Source organism: Orcinus orca, chromosome 11 (genome assembly GCF_937001465.1).
Source record: "Orcinus orca chromosome 11, mOrcOrc1.1, whole genome shotgun sequence".
Classification (NCBI taxonomy): Eukaryota; Metazoa; Chordata; class Mammalia; order Artiodactyla; family Delphinidae; genus Orcinus; species Orcinus orca.
In genome coordinates, this window is record NC_064569.1 from 93,028,902 (window position 1) to 93,041,925 (window position 13,024).

At 52.4% G+C, this 13,024-nt stretch overlaps 1 protein-coding gene across 10 annotated transcripts in view; it reads right to left on the minus strand.

Moving 5' to 3' along the window:
- The window catches only part of PLA2G6 (phospholipase A2 group VI), a 52,170-nt gene extending 40,386 nt beyond the window's left edge, over positions 1 to 11,784 (minus strand). Inside the window, exons 1-5 of one of the 10 annotated variants that reach the window (XM_049694957.1) lie at positions 11,736 to 11,767; positions 11,153 to 11,263; positions 9,537 to 9,769; positions 3,109 to 3,235; positions 816 to 1,069 (exon numbers count right to left, since the gene is read on the minus strand). In XM_049694957.1, the coding sequence (XP_049550914.1) occupies positions 816 to 1,024 (209 nt within the window). In that variant the 5' untranslated portion in view covers positions 1,025 to 1,069; positions 3,109 to 3,235; positions 9,537 to 9,769; positions 11,153 to 11,263; positions 11,736 to 11,767. Of the gene's footprint in view, positions 1 to 815; positions 1,205 to 3,108; positions 3,236 to 8,778; positions 8,980 to 9,536; positions 9,770 to 11,152; positions 11,264 to 11,735 lie in introns of those variants that run through there. The other 9 variants (XM_049694958.1, XM_033405037.2, XM_012536588.3 and 6 more) reach the window with 9 other exon arrangements.
- Positions 11,785 to 13,024: the final 1,240 nt, after the last annotated feature.

Consider the following 13,024-nt stretch of genomic DNA (forward strand, 5'->3'; position numbering starts at 1 on the left):
AAGCCCCCACGATGACTACCCCCAGTGAAAAGCCCAGGGCGCTGGCACAGTGCCCCCATCCCCCCAACAGCCCTCACTCCCAGCGACTCCCAGGCCTTGGCATCACCATTTCTGCAGCTCTTCAAAACCTCTGCTCCAGCCTCCCACCCTCCATCCTCCATCCGCGCCTCCCAGCTCACTCCCTGGACGACAGGACAGCCAGATGGGTGAACGAATGAAGCAGGACCGTCAGCCGTAGCCCAACTCAGCCCTGGTCTGCCAAGCTCCCTGGACCCTGCATTTGGGGTCCTTGGTCACTCCTCTCCCCTTTTCCCAACCGGCCCTGCAGCTGCTCAGTTTCCTCAGCCCTGTCCTGGATTCCTAGACGTTCCTCTAGCCCACGGAGGGGGGCCCAGCATGCCCTGAGAAGAGCAGCTGTCCACCCCTTGCAGGCTCCCCTGAACAAACGTCGGCCAGCCAGCCCCTACAAGGACAGTCACGCCGCCTTAAGGACCCAGGGCTACAGGTGATCCCTGGGCCTTCCCCAACTTGACCTTCTCGGCTTCCCCATCCTTCCTCCCTCCCTCCATCTGTACGGGTCAAGCCTCGAGGGAGGCAACAGTCCTCCAGCCCCAGCCCCTGCTGCCGGGACCCTGATGGGCCGGAAGGTGTCGAGTCCAGGAAGCCCCTCCCTCCGTTTTAAAAGCAGCCCCACCCCCAACAGACCCCTAAGATGTCAACCTGAAGAAGCTGCTCTCGGCCGAGGGACCTCCAGGCTGAGACCTGGGAGGAGTCAAAGGAGAGAAGTGTGTGTGGCGCAACGGACCATCACCCACCGGAATCCACTCTGGGGGTTCCTGGGGTTGACCAGGATGCAGTCCCACGTGCGACTGGGAGCGTTCTGGAACAGACACAGCTGCCTTTCTTCCCGGACCCGGCCGCTCGAGCTGTAGTCCGCCACGGCCACCTCCTTCACCCGGAATGGGTTGGAGAACAAGTTGGTGACGCCGCTGAGGGTGCTGACCAGGCGGCCAAAGAACTGCATCCTCCGTGGGGCCGGCGGGGAGGCCCCGCCACCTTCCCCCTCAGTCTGGAAGAAAACGGGGTCTCTGGTCAGCCGGGCTCGGTCTCCCATGCCCACCTCACCTCACACGGCGGTTTCTTGCACGGGCACCCAAGTGGCTCCCCACCAGCGCTGCTCCCCAGATTCTGGGCCTGGAGGGACCTGGAAAGGAGGGGAAAGAGAGAGAAACAGCACTGAGTGGGAGGGAAGAAGGGCTGATGAGAAGTTCCAGGGCTGCCACTGTGCACAGGTGACCAGCACTGTCCTGCCCCCTGACGCAGTTTCCCCAAAAGAGACTCAGTTTCCTCATCTGCAGTGCGGGGCTGCTGTGATCAAAGGAGATGGCAGACATGAACGCACGTGATGGGCGACACTGCCCTGTGCAAACGGGGTGTTCTCACTCTGTAAAGTATGGAGTTAACTTTTGGGAACTCAAAGAGCTTAGCACTGGTCATTTGAATTCCACAAACAAAACCAGTGTCCCCTCTCTACTGGATGCCACAAAGGGACCAGGGTCATCTCACACTCCATCGGGGGCATCTGTCTAAAACCTTTGGCGCCTGCTACCACGGGCTTCCCAGAAAGCTCTGAGAGAACGCCAGAGCAGCCCCTCGGAAATGAACATGAACGTAAAGACTTAGAAACACTGCCATAGGTTTGGGTGGAAATTTTGTTTCCTACCCACAGGGTCACAGTTTCTGCTATGGAAACTGTCCCCAGTTTGGGTAACAGAATCAGATGCCTTGTTATTTCCTGGGTTCCCAGAAAGCACACTACCTTCCTCAGGCAGTGCCACCAAAGCTGCATGACAACTGGCTGGAGGCCACCCCTGCCTCTGTGCCAGGATGTCACCTGCCAAAAGAGCAGGTCAGCTGCAGGCCAGAGCGTGCGAGTGTGGGCAGCGCGGGAGAGCGTGGACATGTGAGTGGATACTAGTCATACCCTGGCCTATGGGTGGAGGGAGGAGCGACGTTAGGGATGAAAGGAAAAGCAAGAGGCCTACAAAGGATCATCTAAAAAGGCAGTAAGCGTCAACAATAATCATCACACCAGGAGACGTTTACTAAGCACTCACTAGGTAGCAGGCCCTGAGCTAAGCACTGCACGTAACTGTCTCATTTAATTCTCACAAATTGTATGAGGCAGATGGCCAAAGCACACCATGCAGCTTGGGAGCAAAACTGCATTCAAGGGCTTCCCTGGTGGCGCAGTGGTTGAGAGTCCGTCTGCCAATGCAGGGGACAAGGGTTTGTGCCCTGGTCCGGGAAGATCCCACGTGCCGCGGAGTGGCTGGGCCCGTGAGCCATGGCTGCTGAGTCTGCGTGTCCGGACCCTGTGCTCCGCAATGGGAGAAGCCACAACAGTGAGAGGCCTGCGTACCGCAAAAAAAAAAAAAAAAAAAAAAACTGCATTCAAATCCCAGCCTCACCACTGACCAGCTGTGTGACCTTGGGCAAGTTACTTAACCTCTCTGAGTCAGTTTCCTCAACTGTAACATGGGGATCACAACAGTGCCTAATAACAGTACCTGGCAGATAGTAACTTTCAACAAACATTAGCCCTCTTTAGTTCCATCACCCCCTTTTACAGATAAGGAAACTGAGGCTTAGAGACCATGATTGAAGAGCTTTGAAAACGCTGTGAAGCTTTGTAATGTCTTTCCTTTTTTGATGTGGTGTGAGCAGATTGTGAGAGTCAGTTTCTCCTCCTTTAAAACGAGGACAACGCTCGCCTCTCACGTGCGGTGAGGATTAAATGAGAACGTTCATGAGGATGCTTAGACCTATGTCAAGGTCCTTCTTTCTTCCACACTTGGGAGCTGAAAGGACAGAGGAGCTGGGTACCTGCGCCTTTCCCCACAGCCAGGGGAGAGGGGCTGGGACCCCAAGAGAAGGCATGGGACTTGGTATCCGGAAAAGAATTCCCCCAAAACAGAACACATGGCATGCACGGCAATATGCTTTATAACAATTTCTGTTTCGACACAGAAATGGAAGCAGCTTCAATAGCCAGCACTAGGGGAATTGAAGTTACAACACGTTACCCCCCAGACACCGTGTGCTCACTAAAGGCCGCTGCTGAGAAGGCGGTAACAACTCAGGGAAAGCACGTGGCGTCGTTATAGGCTCGGTGGCAATGAGTCCATGATGCTCCCTGTGCTGTTCTGGGCTGCGAGTTCGGCCTGCAAAGCCACTACAAAAAAAAAAAAAAAAAAAAAAACCTGATAGAAAACATGCCAAAATACTAAGGGTAGATGAGAGTATTAGGTTTATGGGCAATTTCTTTTTCTTTCCCCTATTTTCCAAATGGTATAGAAAATTATTATATTATTTTTTTATTTTTTGTGGTGCGCGGGCCTCTCACTGTTGTGGCCTCTTCCGTTGCAGAGCACAGGCTCCGGACGCACAGGCCCAGCGGCCATGGCTCACAGGCCCAGCCGCTCCGCGGCATGTGGGATCTTCCTGGACCGGGGCACGAACCCGTGTCCCCTGCATCGGCAGGCGGACTCTCAACCACTGTGCCACCAGAGAAGCCCAAGCCCTATTATATTTTTTAAAGAAAGTGGGAGTGGGCTTCCCTGGTGGCGCAGTGATTGAGAATCCGCCAGCCAACGCAGGGGACGCAGGTTTGAGCCCTGGTCCGGGAAGATCCCACATGCCGTGGAGCAACTAAGCCCGTGCACCACAACTACTGAGCCTGTGCTCTAGAGCCCACAAGCCACAACTACTGAGCCCAGGTGCCACAACTACTGAAAGCCGAGCGCCTAGAGCCCGTGCTCCGCAGCAAAGAGAAGCCACCGCAATGAGAAGCCCGCGCACAGCAAGGAAGAGCATCCCCCGCTCGCTACAACTAGAGAAAGCTGCGCACAGCAGTGAAGACCCAACGCAGCCAAAAATAAAAATAAATTAAAAAAAAGAAAAAAAGAAAGTGGGAGTGTAGGCTGAGCCTCTGGGGCCTGCATGTGGGGAGTCGGGGGGCGTGGGCGGGTCAGGCCTGGCTTAGAAAAGCAGCACAGAGGCTTCCCAGAGGGCAGGCCGCAGCACCGGGAGAGGCGCTCACAGGGAGCTGGGGAGTCGGGAGCAACCAGCGCCCACGGCCCACCTGGGTTTAGGAGGAGAGTCACCGTGAGGGTCCAGCTGGATGGAAGTCAGATGCCCCGCCCTAGAGGAGAGCCTCCCTCCTCAGGGTCCCCAGGGCTGGTGGCGAGGGTGCCCCCCACACACACCGACAGCAGCCCGGGCCCAGAAAGGACAGGCCTGGCCCTCCTCCAGCCTTCCAGGGTAGGCGTGAGGATGAATTGACACAGTGGAGGGAAAGTGGGACGCTGGCCACTTTGGGCACACAAACAGTGGCCACTGTCATCACGAGGTGGAAGAAAGGAAATGAAAACCCTGGGCCACATCCTGGACCGATTGTAACAGGCTGGCCTCATTTCTGTCCCCTTCCTCCTGTCCCGGCCACCTCTGACCCTGGAGCCCAAGTTCTTTCCGGCATAGCTGCAGCTGGGCTGGGGGGCAGCTGCCACTCGGAGCGTGGAGGGTCCCTGCGCACACGACCCCACCTGCACCCCTCCCCCCACCCCCTACCCATCCCCGTCCCCTGCCTGGACTGTCCTCCCTGCCGTCTTCACCTGCCCCAGAGCGTGCTTTCAAGAAAGGGCTGTCAGACAGATGAATAAGCCCCTTCTCATCCTTCAGGACTCAGTTTACGTGCCACCTCCTTCAAGAATCACACCCTGCGCCTCCCCTCCTCCCAGCCCAGGCGCACGTGTGCCTTCCTCCGTGCCCCACCCCGCCCAGTGCACGCCCACTGACCACTTAGCCTGGGATGGTGATGCCGTATCTGCTGGCTGGGGGGAGGGGGCCCATCCCCCCTTTATGGGTTTATCCAAGCCCCTGGCATGCTGTTCCCGTCTCACAGTGGGCATAACGTAAATGTTTGGTGAATGAATGAGAACAAATGGATAAACCAGCTGGAGGCCCCGGGGGGCAGCACCTCTGAGGCACCCCTCCCTCCCTCCTCTCTTCACCCTGTGCGGTGGTAACACACCACATGTCCCATTCCTCAGCCACTCTGACCACAACAGAAATGCCCAGGAGCTCACCCCAGCACAGGGCAACCTTTACGGGGCATCTGCTGGGCTTTGATCTGGAAAATTCGGTGCCTGAAGCTGAGCTCATTCATACTCCAGACAGGGAAACTCGTCAAGCTCGCTGCTGGACCAGAGGGGCAGGGTGGCCGCTCAGGAGGTGCGTGCCAGGACAGCCGGGCCAGGTGGCTGACCTCACGGGACGGGCCACATGGGGATTCTGGAAGCACACACAGAACTGCTTGAGTTGGAAATCAGGCTTTGTGAGCCCCAGCTGCTTATGACAGGATGTCCCATGACTGGAACGACTGGCACAGGACAGCCTCCGGTGCAGCCGACGTCACCCCCGTGCCCTGCCCTGTCAGGACGGGCTGAGAACACAGGGTCAGATCAGAGCACTCCGCCTCCCCTGACCCCCGCGGACTTCCTTCCTGCAGCGCTTGCCATCTGCACCTCCCAGCCCACGAGCGCATCACTGCATGCTGGCCCACAGCACATCCTCTCACAAGGCCACCTCGCTTTATGGCTGGCAGGGGGTTTTCACGTCTGTCAGCTGCCTCAAAGCTCACAAATGCCCATGAGACAGGGACAGTGCGATCGCTATCCCTGTTTGGCATACGGGGCAACAAGGCCCAGAGAGAGGAAATGGGAGGCGTTGCCTGGCGACTGGACTCACGCCTTCTTCCTCGGACTCCTGACAGCGCTAGCAGAGAGCCTGCACGGAGCACGCAGGCGCTCAATTAGTGCACGAGGAAAGACAGGATGAATGTAGGCATCAGGTGAAACGGCATTTCTACCTCTCGTCCGAGCGTCTGGGCCTCCAAGGCTGCCTCCAAACAAAACATCCCTCCAAATGCTCACCCTGACCCCAGCTCTTCCCAGACTCCTCCCTAAGCCATCGAGGAATGGGGGAGGGCTGGCTCCTGTCACCTCGCACCCAACAACACTGCCCCATCCATCCAGCGCCCACTGAGCACCAGATGCCTCACCAAGTTTGGGGGTAACGATCATATTTATTCCTCAGAACACTCGTAAGAGAAGGCATACTTCTTCCCATGTTCCACACAGGGAACTGAGGCACAGGAGGCGATATAACTTGCCAGGATCTGAACCCAATTAGTTGGAATCCAGAGCCCCAGCTCGTAATCCCCAAGCGGCCTTCAGGAGGAATCCCGCATGGAATGTGGCTGAGTGAGGCCTGACGTGCAGACCCCCGTGTACCAAAGCCAAGGCTCTCGCGGAGCAGTGCACCGCCGTTCACATGGGCCAGAGCAAGACGGCCTTTCCGAAAAGGAAAAGTGTCTCTTTCACCCACTTTGTTTAGCTGGACCACAGCTGGAAGCAAACTGCCCAGAACTGCTGCTGGAGTTCCCCAGCACGGGAGACCCCAATGACTTTAGGACATTTGGGGGCTGGTGGCATGATACAGGGTGACCATTTTACGATTCACTCTAGAAATATTGATCAAGGACCAATCCTGTGGAAGGCACTGTTACAACTGCTGAGAACACACTAGTGAACAGAACAGATTAAATCCCTGCCCTCCTAGAACTTCTATTTTAGAGGGGGCTGTAACAAAGAAGACAAATAGGCAAAATAAAGACAGAGTTTCAGATTAGATGCCAAGGAGAAAAATTAATGAAAGAAGGGAGATAGGAAGTGTCCATGTGGAGATTAAAATTTTAGATAGGGTGAACGAGTCCTCACCAAGAACTTGACCTTGAATAAAGACTTAAAAGAAATGAGGGCAAAAGTCATACGGGTACGTAGGTGGAGAGTTTTCCAAGCAGAGGGAAGAGCATGTGCAAAGGCCCTGGGGCTGGACCATGCCTGGTGAGTTCCAGGAACAGCAAGGAAGCCAGTAAGGTCAGAGAGGTAACAGGGAGCCAGGCAGGTACATTGAGAGGAGAAGCTATTACAGGGCTTAGAGCAAAGGAGTCATATTAACTCTGGCTGGATGCGGGGTGTAGAGAGGCATCAAGGATAATCTCACAGGTCTTCCCTGGTGGCGCAGTGGTTAAGAATCCACCTGCCAATGCAGGGGACACGGGTTTGAGCCCTGTTCCGGGAAGATCCCACATGCCACGGAGCAACTGAGCCCGTGCGCCACAACTACTGAAGCCTGTGCGCCTACAGCCCATGCTCTGCAACAAGAGAAGCCATCGCGATAAGTAGCCCCTGCTCGCCACAACTAGAGAAAGCCCACACGCAGCAACGAAGACCCAATGCAGCCATAACTAAATAAATAAATGTATTTTTTTAAAAAAGGATAATCTCACAGCTTGAGCCAGAGCAACCAAAAGAATACTGCCATTTCCTAAAGATGGGAAAGTGCGTGTGAGGGACAGATTTTGGTAGAGGGTGAGGGAAGGGATGAAGGGGATGGATACAGGTGCTTAAGTCTAAGTACTTTAAGTTTGAAATTCCTAAGTTTGAGATGTTGAGGGAGCAAATATGTGTGTGTCTATCATTCAGCGAAAATGTCTGGACCGGACTGGAGATATAAATTTGGAAGTTGGAGTCAGAGTAGAGATGGTACTTAAAGCTATGTCACTGGATGAGATCACCAAAAAAAATAGGATGGACAAAAAAAGAGAAGAGGCATTTAAGGCATGGACCTATTAAAATGCTCTCCCAGGAGCCACATTCTATAAAGTGAAGCTTGTAACACAAGACCTCCCCTTCACTACAGCCCCTACCTCTTCCCACACACACCCAGTACATACGCGCAGACACACACACACACACCGCATTTAAATTTCTCCTTCCTTTATCTCTCGGTGATGTCATTCTGCTGAGTGAGAAGGAAATTCCCTTTTGAGGATACTGTCATTTAATAAGAAAGTAACCCACGGAAGGGAAAAAGTGCCCTGGGCACTCAGACAACAGTAGTGACCCTTACAGAGCAGAGCAATCCCACCACAGGCTCTGGTGTTATAAAGTACTCTCTTCAGATTCTAGCTCCAACCACATCAGTTGGTGTGAACTCAGGCAACTCAATTGCCCTCTCTTCCTTATTGATTTAAATGGGAGTAACATTGGCTATGAAGGTAGCCTAGAACATAGCAAACAGTCCACTAACATTTGTGAAATAAATGAGGAATGAATGAATAAGCGGTAAGAATAACACAGAAAAGAGCCTGACTCATAGCAGATGGTCAATAAATCTGCACATGCTAAATGCAAGACTTGTCTTTCCCTCCCTGATTTTCATTCTGTCCCTTTCCCTTTTCTGCCAATGACACAATAGCAAACTCATGCATTTGCACAGGGCCATGCTGGTTACAAAGCTTTGCCTTCTACATTTTCTCAAATTTTGAACCTCATGGCAGCCTGAGGAGGGCAGGAAATAACAATCCCCCTGTCACAGATGAGGAAACTGAGACTCAGACAGGAAATGGCCTACAAACTCCAGGAAAATTTTAAGGCAGAGACAATAACAAAAACACTGCATTCAGCCCAAGGGTGGAGCATCTGTGGTGCCAAACCAAACTTGCCTGACATCCTGTTGGGTGGGTAAGAGGGCAGGTGAAGGGAAAGACTCAGAAGTTTAGGGGAAGGGAAGGTATTTGAGGTCGTGTGAGTAGTCCATACAAAACATGTGCACAGGTCCCTGAGCCCTGTGCCCTCCCTGTCCCACACCCACCGGCCTGCCCGTTCCAGTCACATGGTCACAAGGGTCACACACTTCCTGTCACCAGCTTCCAGGTCATCGGTGGGAGCAGGAGGTGGACACAGGACTGGGGGATTGGGAGACTCTGGGGTGACTAGGCTATGGGAGAGGAGGGAGCATGGGGGGCGTAGGCACAGATGAAATCTGGAGGCACCTGGGAGACAATAAGCAGGGAGAAGCAGGGAGTTAGAAATGGGGAAGAGTGATGGAGAACAGGGCAGACAGATGGAGGGACACAGAAGACAGAGATGCAGTGGGGGATCGGGTGGGAACACCCAGAGGCGGAAAAATCGGGAGCACTTAGAAAGGCACAGAAAGAAAGCTGGGAACAATGATTGGGAACCAGACTGAAAGCTGGGGGCACTAAGAGGCACTGAGAGCTGGGGGACGACGGGAAGGGGTTGACTCAGAACGTGAGGCACGGGATAGAGGAGAGACGCACAGGGAAGAAAGAGGGGGAACCCAGGGTCGCAGCTGGGGTCCCTGAGGGAACACAAGTTAGAGATGAGACAAGAGCGGTCACAGGATGGGAGCTGGGGACGCTTGGGGATCAAAGGGTGGAAGCTGGGGGCATTTAGGGGTCAAAAAAGGGTTAATGGAGGACGTGCCTCGGAATCGAGGAACAAGAGGGAAGCCTGCGGGACGGTGGGGGTGAAGTCCAAGGAGTCTCGGACACGAAGAAGGTTTGGGAAAGGTGCCCCTGGCCCCGCCTTCCCCGCGCCGTCACTCACCTCGGCTAACTCAGCACTTCTACTTCCTTCTACTTCCGCAAACAGACGCGCCCCGGGCCACGTGACAACCCGGCCACGGCTCTCCGCCAGTCACCGAAGTCTGTGCTTCGCGAGAGGAAGGCAGGGGCGGGGCTCCGCCATCTTCTATAACTGCCCAATGGAAGGGGCTCCCATGGCCGAGGGAGGCCGGGCTTTGGGCTGAGCCAATCCTCGGCGGCGGGGCGCGGCCACGTCTGTGCGGGGCGGAAGGTTCGCGTTACCGCTCCTTGGCAGACATGTTAATGGGGGGCAGGGGTCTCACCGTTCTCCGCCCTCAGCCCACTAAAACGGTCAGAGGCCTGAAGTCTGAACCTGCCATTTACGACGGCTCGTAAAGACAAAAACAAAACCAACAAAGATCTGTTAGGGCATAACAAGCAGGAACCTGCTTTGATTTTGCCGGGTACCTCCAAGCTAAGGTTGCCAGATTTAGCAAATAAAAATACGGGATTAAATTTCGATTTCAGCTGAACAATGATTTTTTACTATAAGCAAAAAATACTTAGTTATGGTAAAAAAAAAAAAATTATTCCTTGGTTTCTGGCAGCCCTTCCCCAAGCCGATCTCAGGAAATATTGCAGCACTTTTAGTAGAAACTTGGGCAAATGACTTGGTCTCTGTGAACTCCTCATCTGAGAGTGAGCACAGTAATACCTCACGGGGTTGTTATGATGACTAGAGATAAATTAGTCCCCCTGCCTGCACATAGTGGGATTTCAATAAATGACAGTTGTGGGACTTCCCTGGTGGTTGGTCCAGTGGTTAAGACTCAGCGCTCCCCGTGCAGGGGGCCTGGGTTGCATCCCTGATCAGGGATCTAGATCTCACGTGCCACAGCTAAGAGTTCGCATGCTGCAACTAAAGATCCCGCGTGCTGCAACAAAGACTGGAGACAGCCAAATAAATAAATAAAAATATTAAAAAATAAATGACAGTTGTTATCATTAGTAATGCTGAGAATGCATTAAATAGAAGGGAGGAGGCTGGGTTTTAGTCACAAATCTGCTTCTGCCTGAACAGATCATGTCCCCTGTCCAGCCTGCCAGGCTTAGTTAGACGCATTTTCTTCCCCCTAATCATTCCCCAGCCCTAGATCTAGATAAATTGTCCAAACTGCTCTCTGTTGGCATGGGAAGGGTAGTTTCTGTTTGTTATTCCTGTGAATAGAAGAATATTTCTGCCTGTCTGTCCCAAGATATTAGTGCCCAGACTGGGGGCAGCCAATGTAACTGGGGCAAGATTTAGTTAAGAATCTAGACAAGTTAAGAAAACTAACCACAGTAAGTACTATTTGTACAGAGCTTTGCCAGTTACAAAGTAACTTGACTTCACATCCATCATCTGGGGATGGTAGTTACTCTTGTTCATATTTTACGGGTGAAGAAACTGTTCCTTTAAACTAAGATTAAAATTTTGTTCGGAGTTTCAGCTTTGCGTTGAGAGAATGGGAAGAAGACTCAGAATTCTCAGTGAAATGTATCTTGCCCTCCGCACCCCCAAACAATTGAAGTTAGGGCCATGGTTATCAGGGAGCTTGCAAAAGGTCAGGTATTCCACCCACTGCTGAGCCATCTGACCTGGGAAACCTCAGAGGTTCAACAGGATGAGTCCCATTCTTCAGCAAATACTCTCCCGTATTCAAGGTGAGGCTACAAGGCAGGTTTGGCAACACAGACACACAACTGAATCTGAAATGCAGAAAAGGCCAAGGAAGAGAGATCAATCATCTGGATCAATCTTTAGAAACACTAAAAGATCCATAGAGGAAATTAATAAAATAGAGTAGAAAGAAAGTAATAAATAGAAGAAAATAATACAATAGATTCAAGGCCTGATGAAGTTGAGTGCCCCTCCCTTGGGTGTTTCTGGTGAAAACTATTAAATGAGTGGGTAAAGCAAGAGATGAAGAATCCGGAGTCGGTAGGAAGCGCTGAATGAGCAAGCAGTGGGAAGGGAGGGGGCAAGTGAGCACCGAGAAGGTACTCCTTTCAGTTTCCGCTGGATTTCGCTTTGGAGCAGTTCAAGCCAAAGAGCTTCTCTTGAGGGGCTGTGCTCCCTGCAGCCACAATCATCCCAGAGCCCAAAGTCGACCCAAGGCCCCTCCTCAAAGAGTTCGATGGAAATTAACGAACATGCTCACGGTGAATTTTACACTTTTACCTTGTTTGATCCTCACGACGATCCTGAGAAGTAGTACTATTATCTCCACCTTAGAGATGGAGAAACCAAGATTCCGTCAGGGGAAATGATTCACAGAGTCACATGTCAGTGAGAGACAGAACCAGAATCAAGACCTGTCTTGACTTTTCTTTCCCTACACGGCAGGAGGACCTACTACGTGTCAGGCAGTGTTCTTGGTGCTGAGGAAACCACAGCAAAGAAAATAGACAAAATCCTTGCCGTCACAGTGTTCACAGTCTTGTTGGGAAAGACAGACAATAATCAAGACAGAGAGGTCAGACATAGAGTGTGTTTTGCTAAAGTCTTTGGGTGAAGTGTCATGATATTACCATCTTACTTTCAAAAAACCTAGTGTGTTGAATCTGGGGTTGTGTATATGAGTGCCTTTGTATTCATCCTTCCATTTTCTGTGTGTTTGAACATTTTTATAATTAAAAAGGTGGGAAGGGCTTCCCTGGTGGCGCAGTGGTTAAGAGTCTGCCTGCCGATGCAGGGGACATGGGTTCGTGCCCCGGTCCCGGAGGATCCCGCATGCCGCGGAGCGGCTGGGCCCGTGAGCCATGGCCGCTGGGCCTGCACGTCCGGAGCCTGTGCTCCGTAGTTGGCAATGAGGCTGAAGGGAAATCAGGGCCTGTAGTACACTGTGGACAATTTCTAAACTTTAGCTTTCACTCTGAGGGAAATGGGGAGCCATGGGAAGTTTTTGAGCACAGGAGTGGCCTGTCAGACTTACCTTTTAACAAACTGTGTCTGTTCTGTAGGAATAGACTGTAAGGGCAAGGCAGAGGCTTGGGAGACCAATGAGGAGGCTCTTGCAGCAACCCAGGTGAGGTGAGAGATGATGGTGTGACCACCATCCCATTTAATCATCACAACTGTAGAATCATTACAATCGGGGTTTGTATTATGACAAAATGTGGAAGGTACAGAGGGCTTTGCGAGAAGGCATGGTTGAACTCTGTCTTCTGGGGAGATCTGTGAGATGACTCTTGAACAGGGGTGGGCAAACTATCCCACCTGCCACCTGTTCCTGGAAATAAAATTTTATTGGAACACAGCACCATTCGTTTATGTATGAACATACTTTCTACAGTGGCGGAGTTGAGTCATCATGACAGAAGCTGTATGGCCCACAAAGCCTGAAATATTTCTATTTGGACCTTTACAGAAAAAAAAAAAAACACCAACCCTTGATCTTAAGTTGGGTTTCAAAGGTTGAATGGGAGTTTGCCAGCTGGATTAGGAAAGTAAGAAAGCCCGGTGGAAAG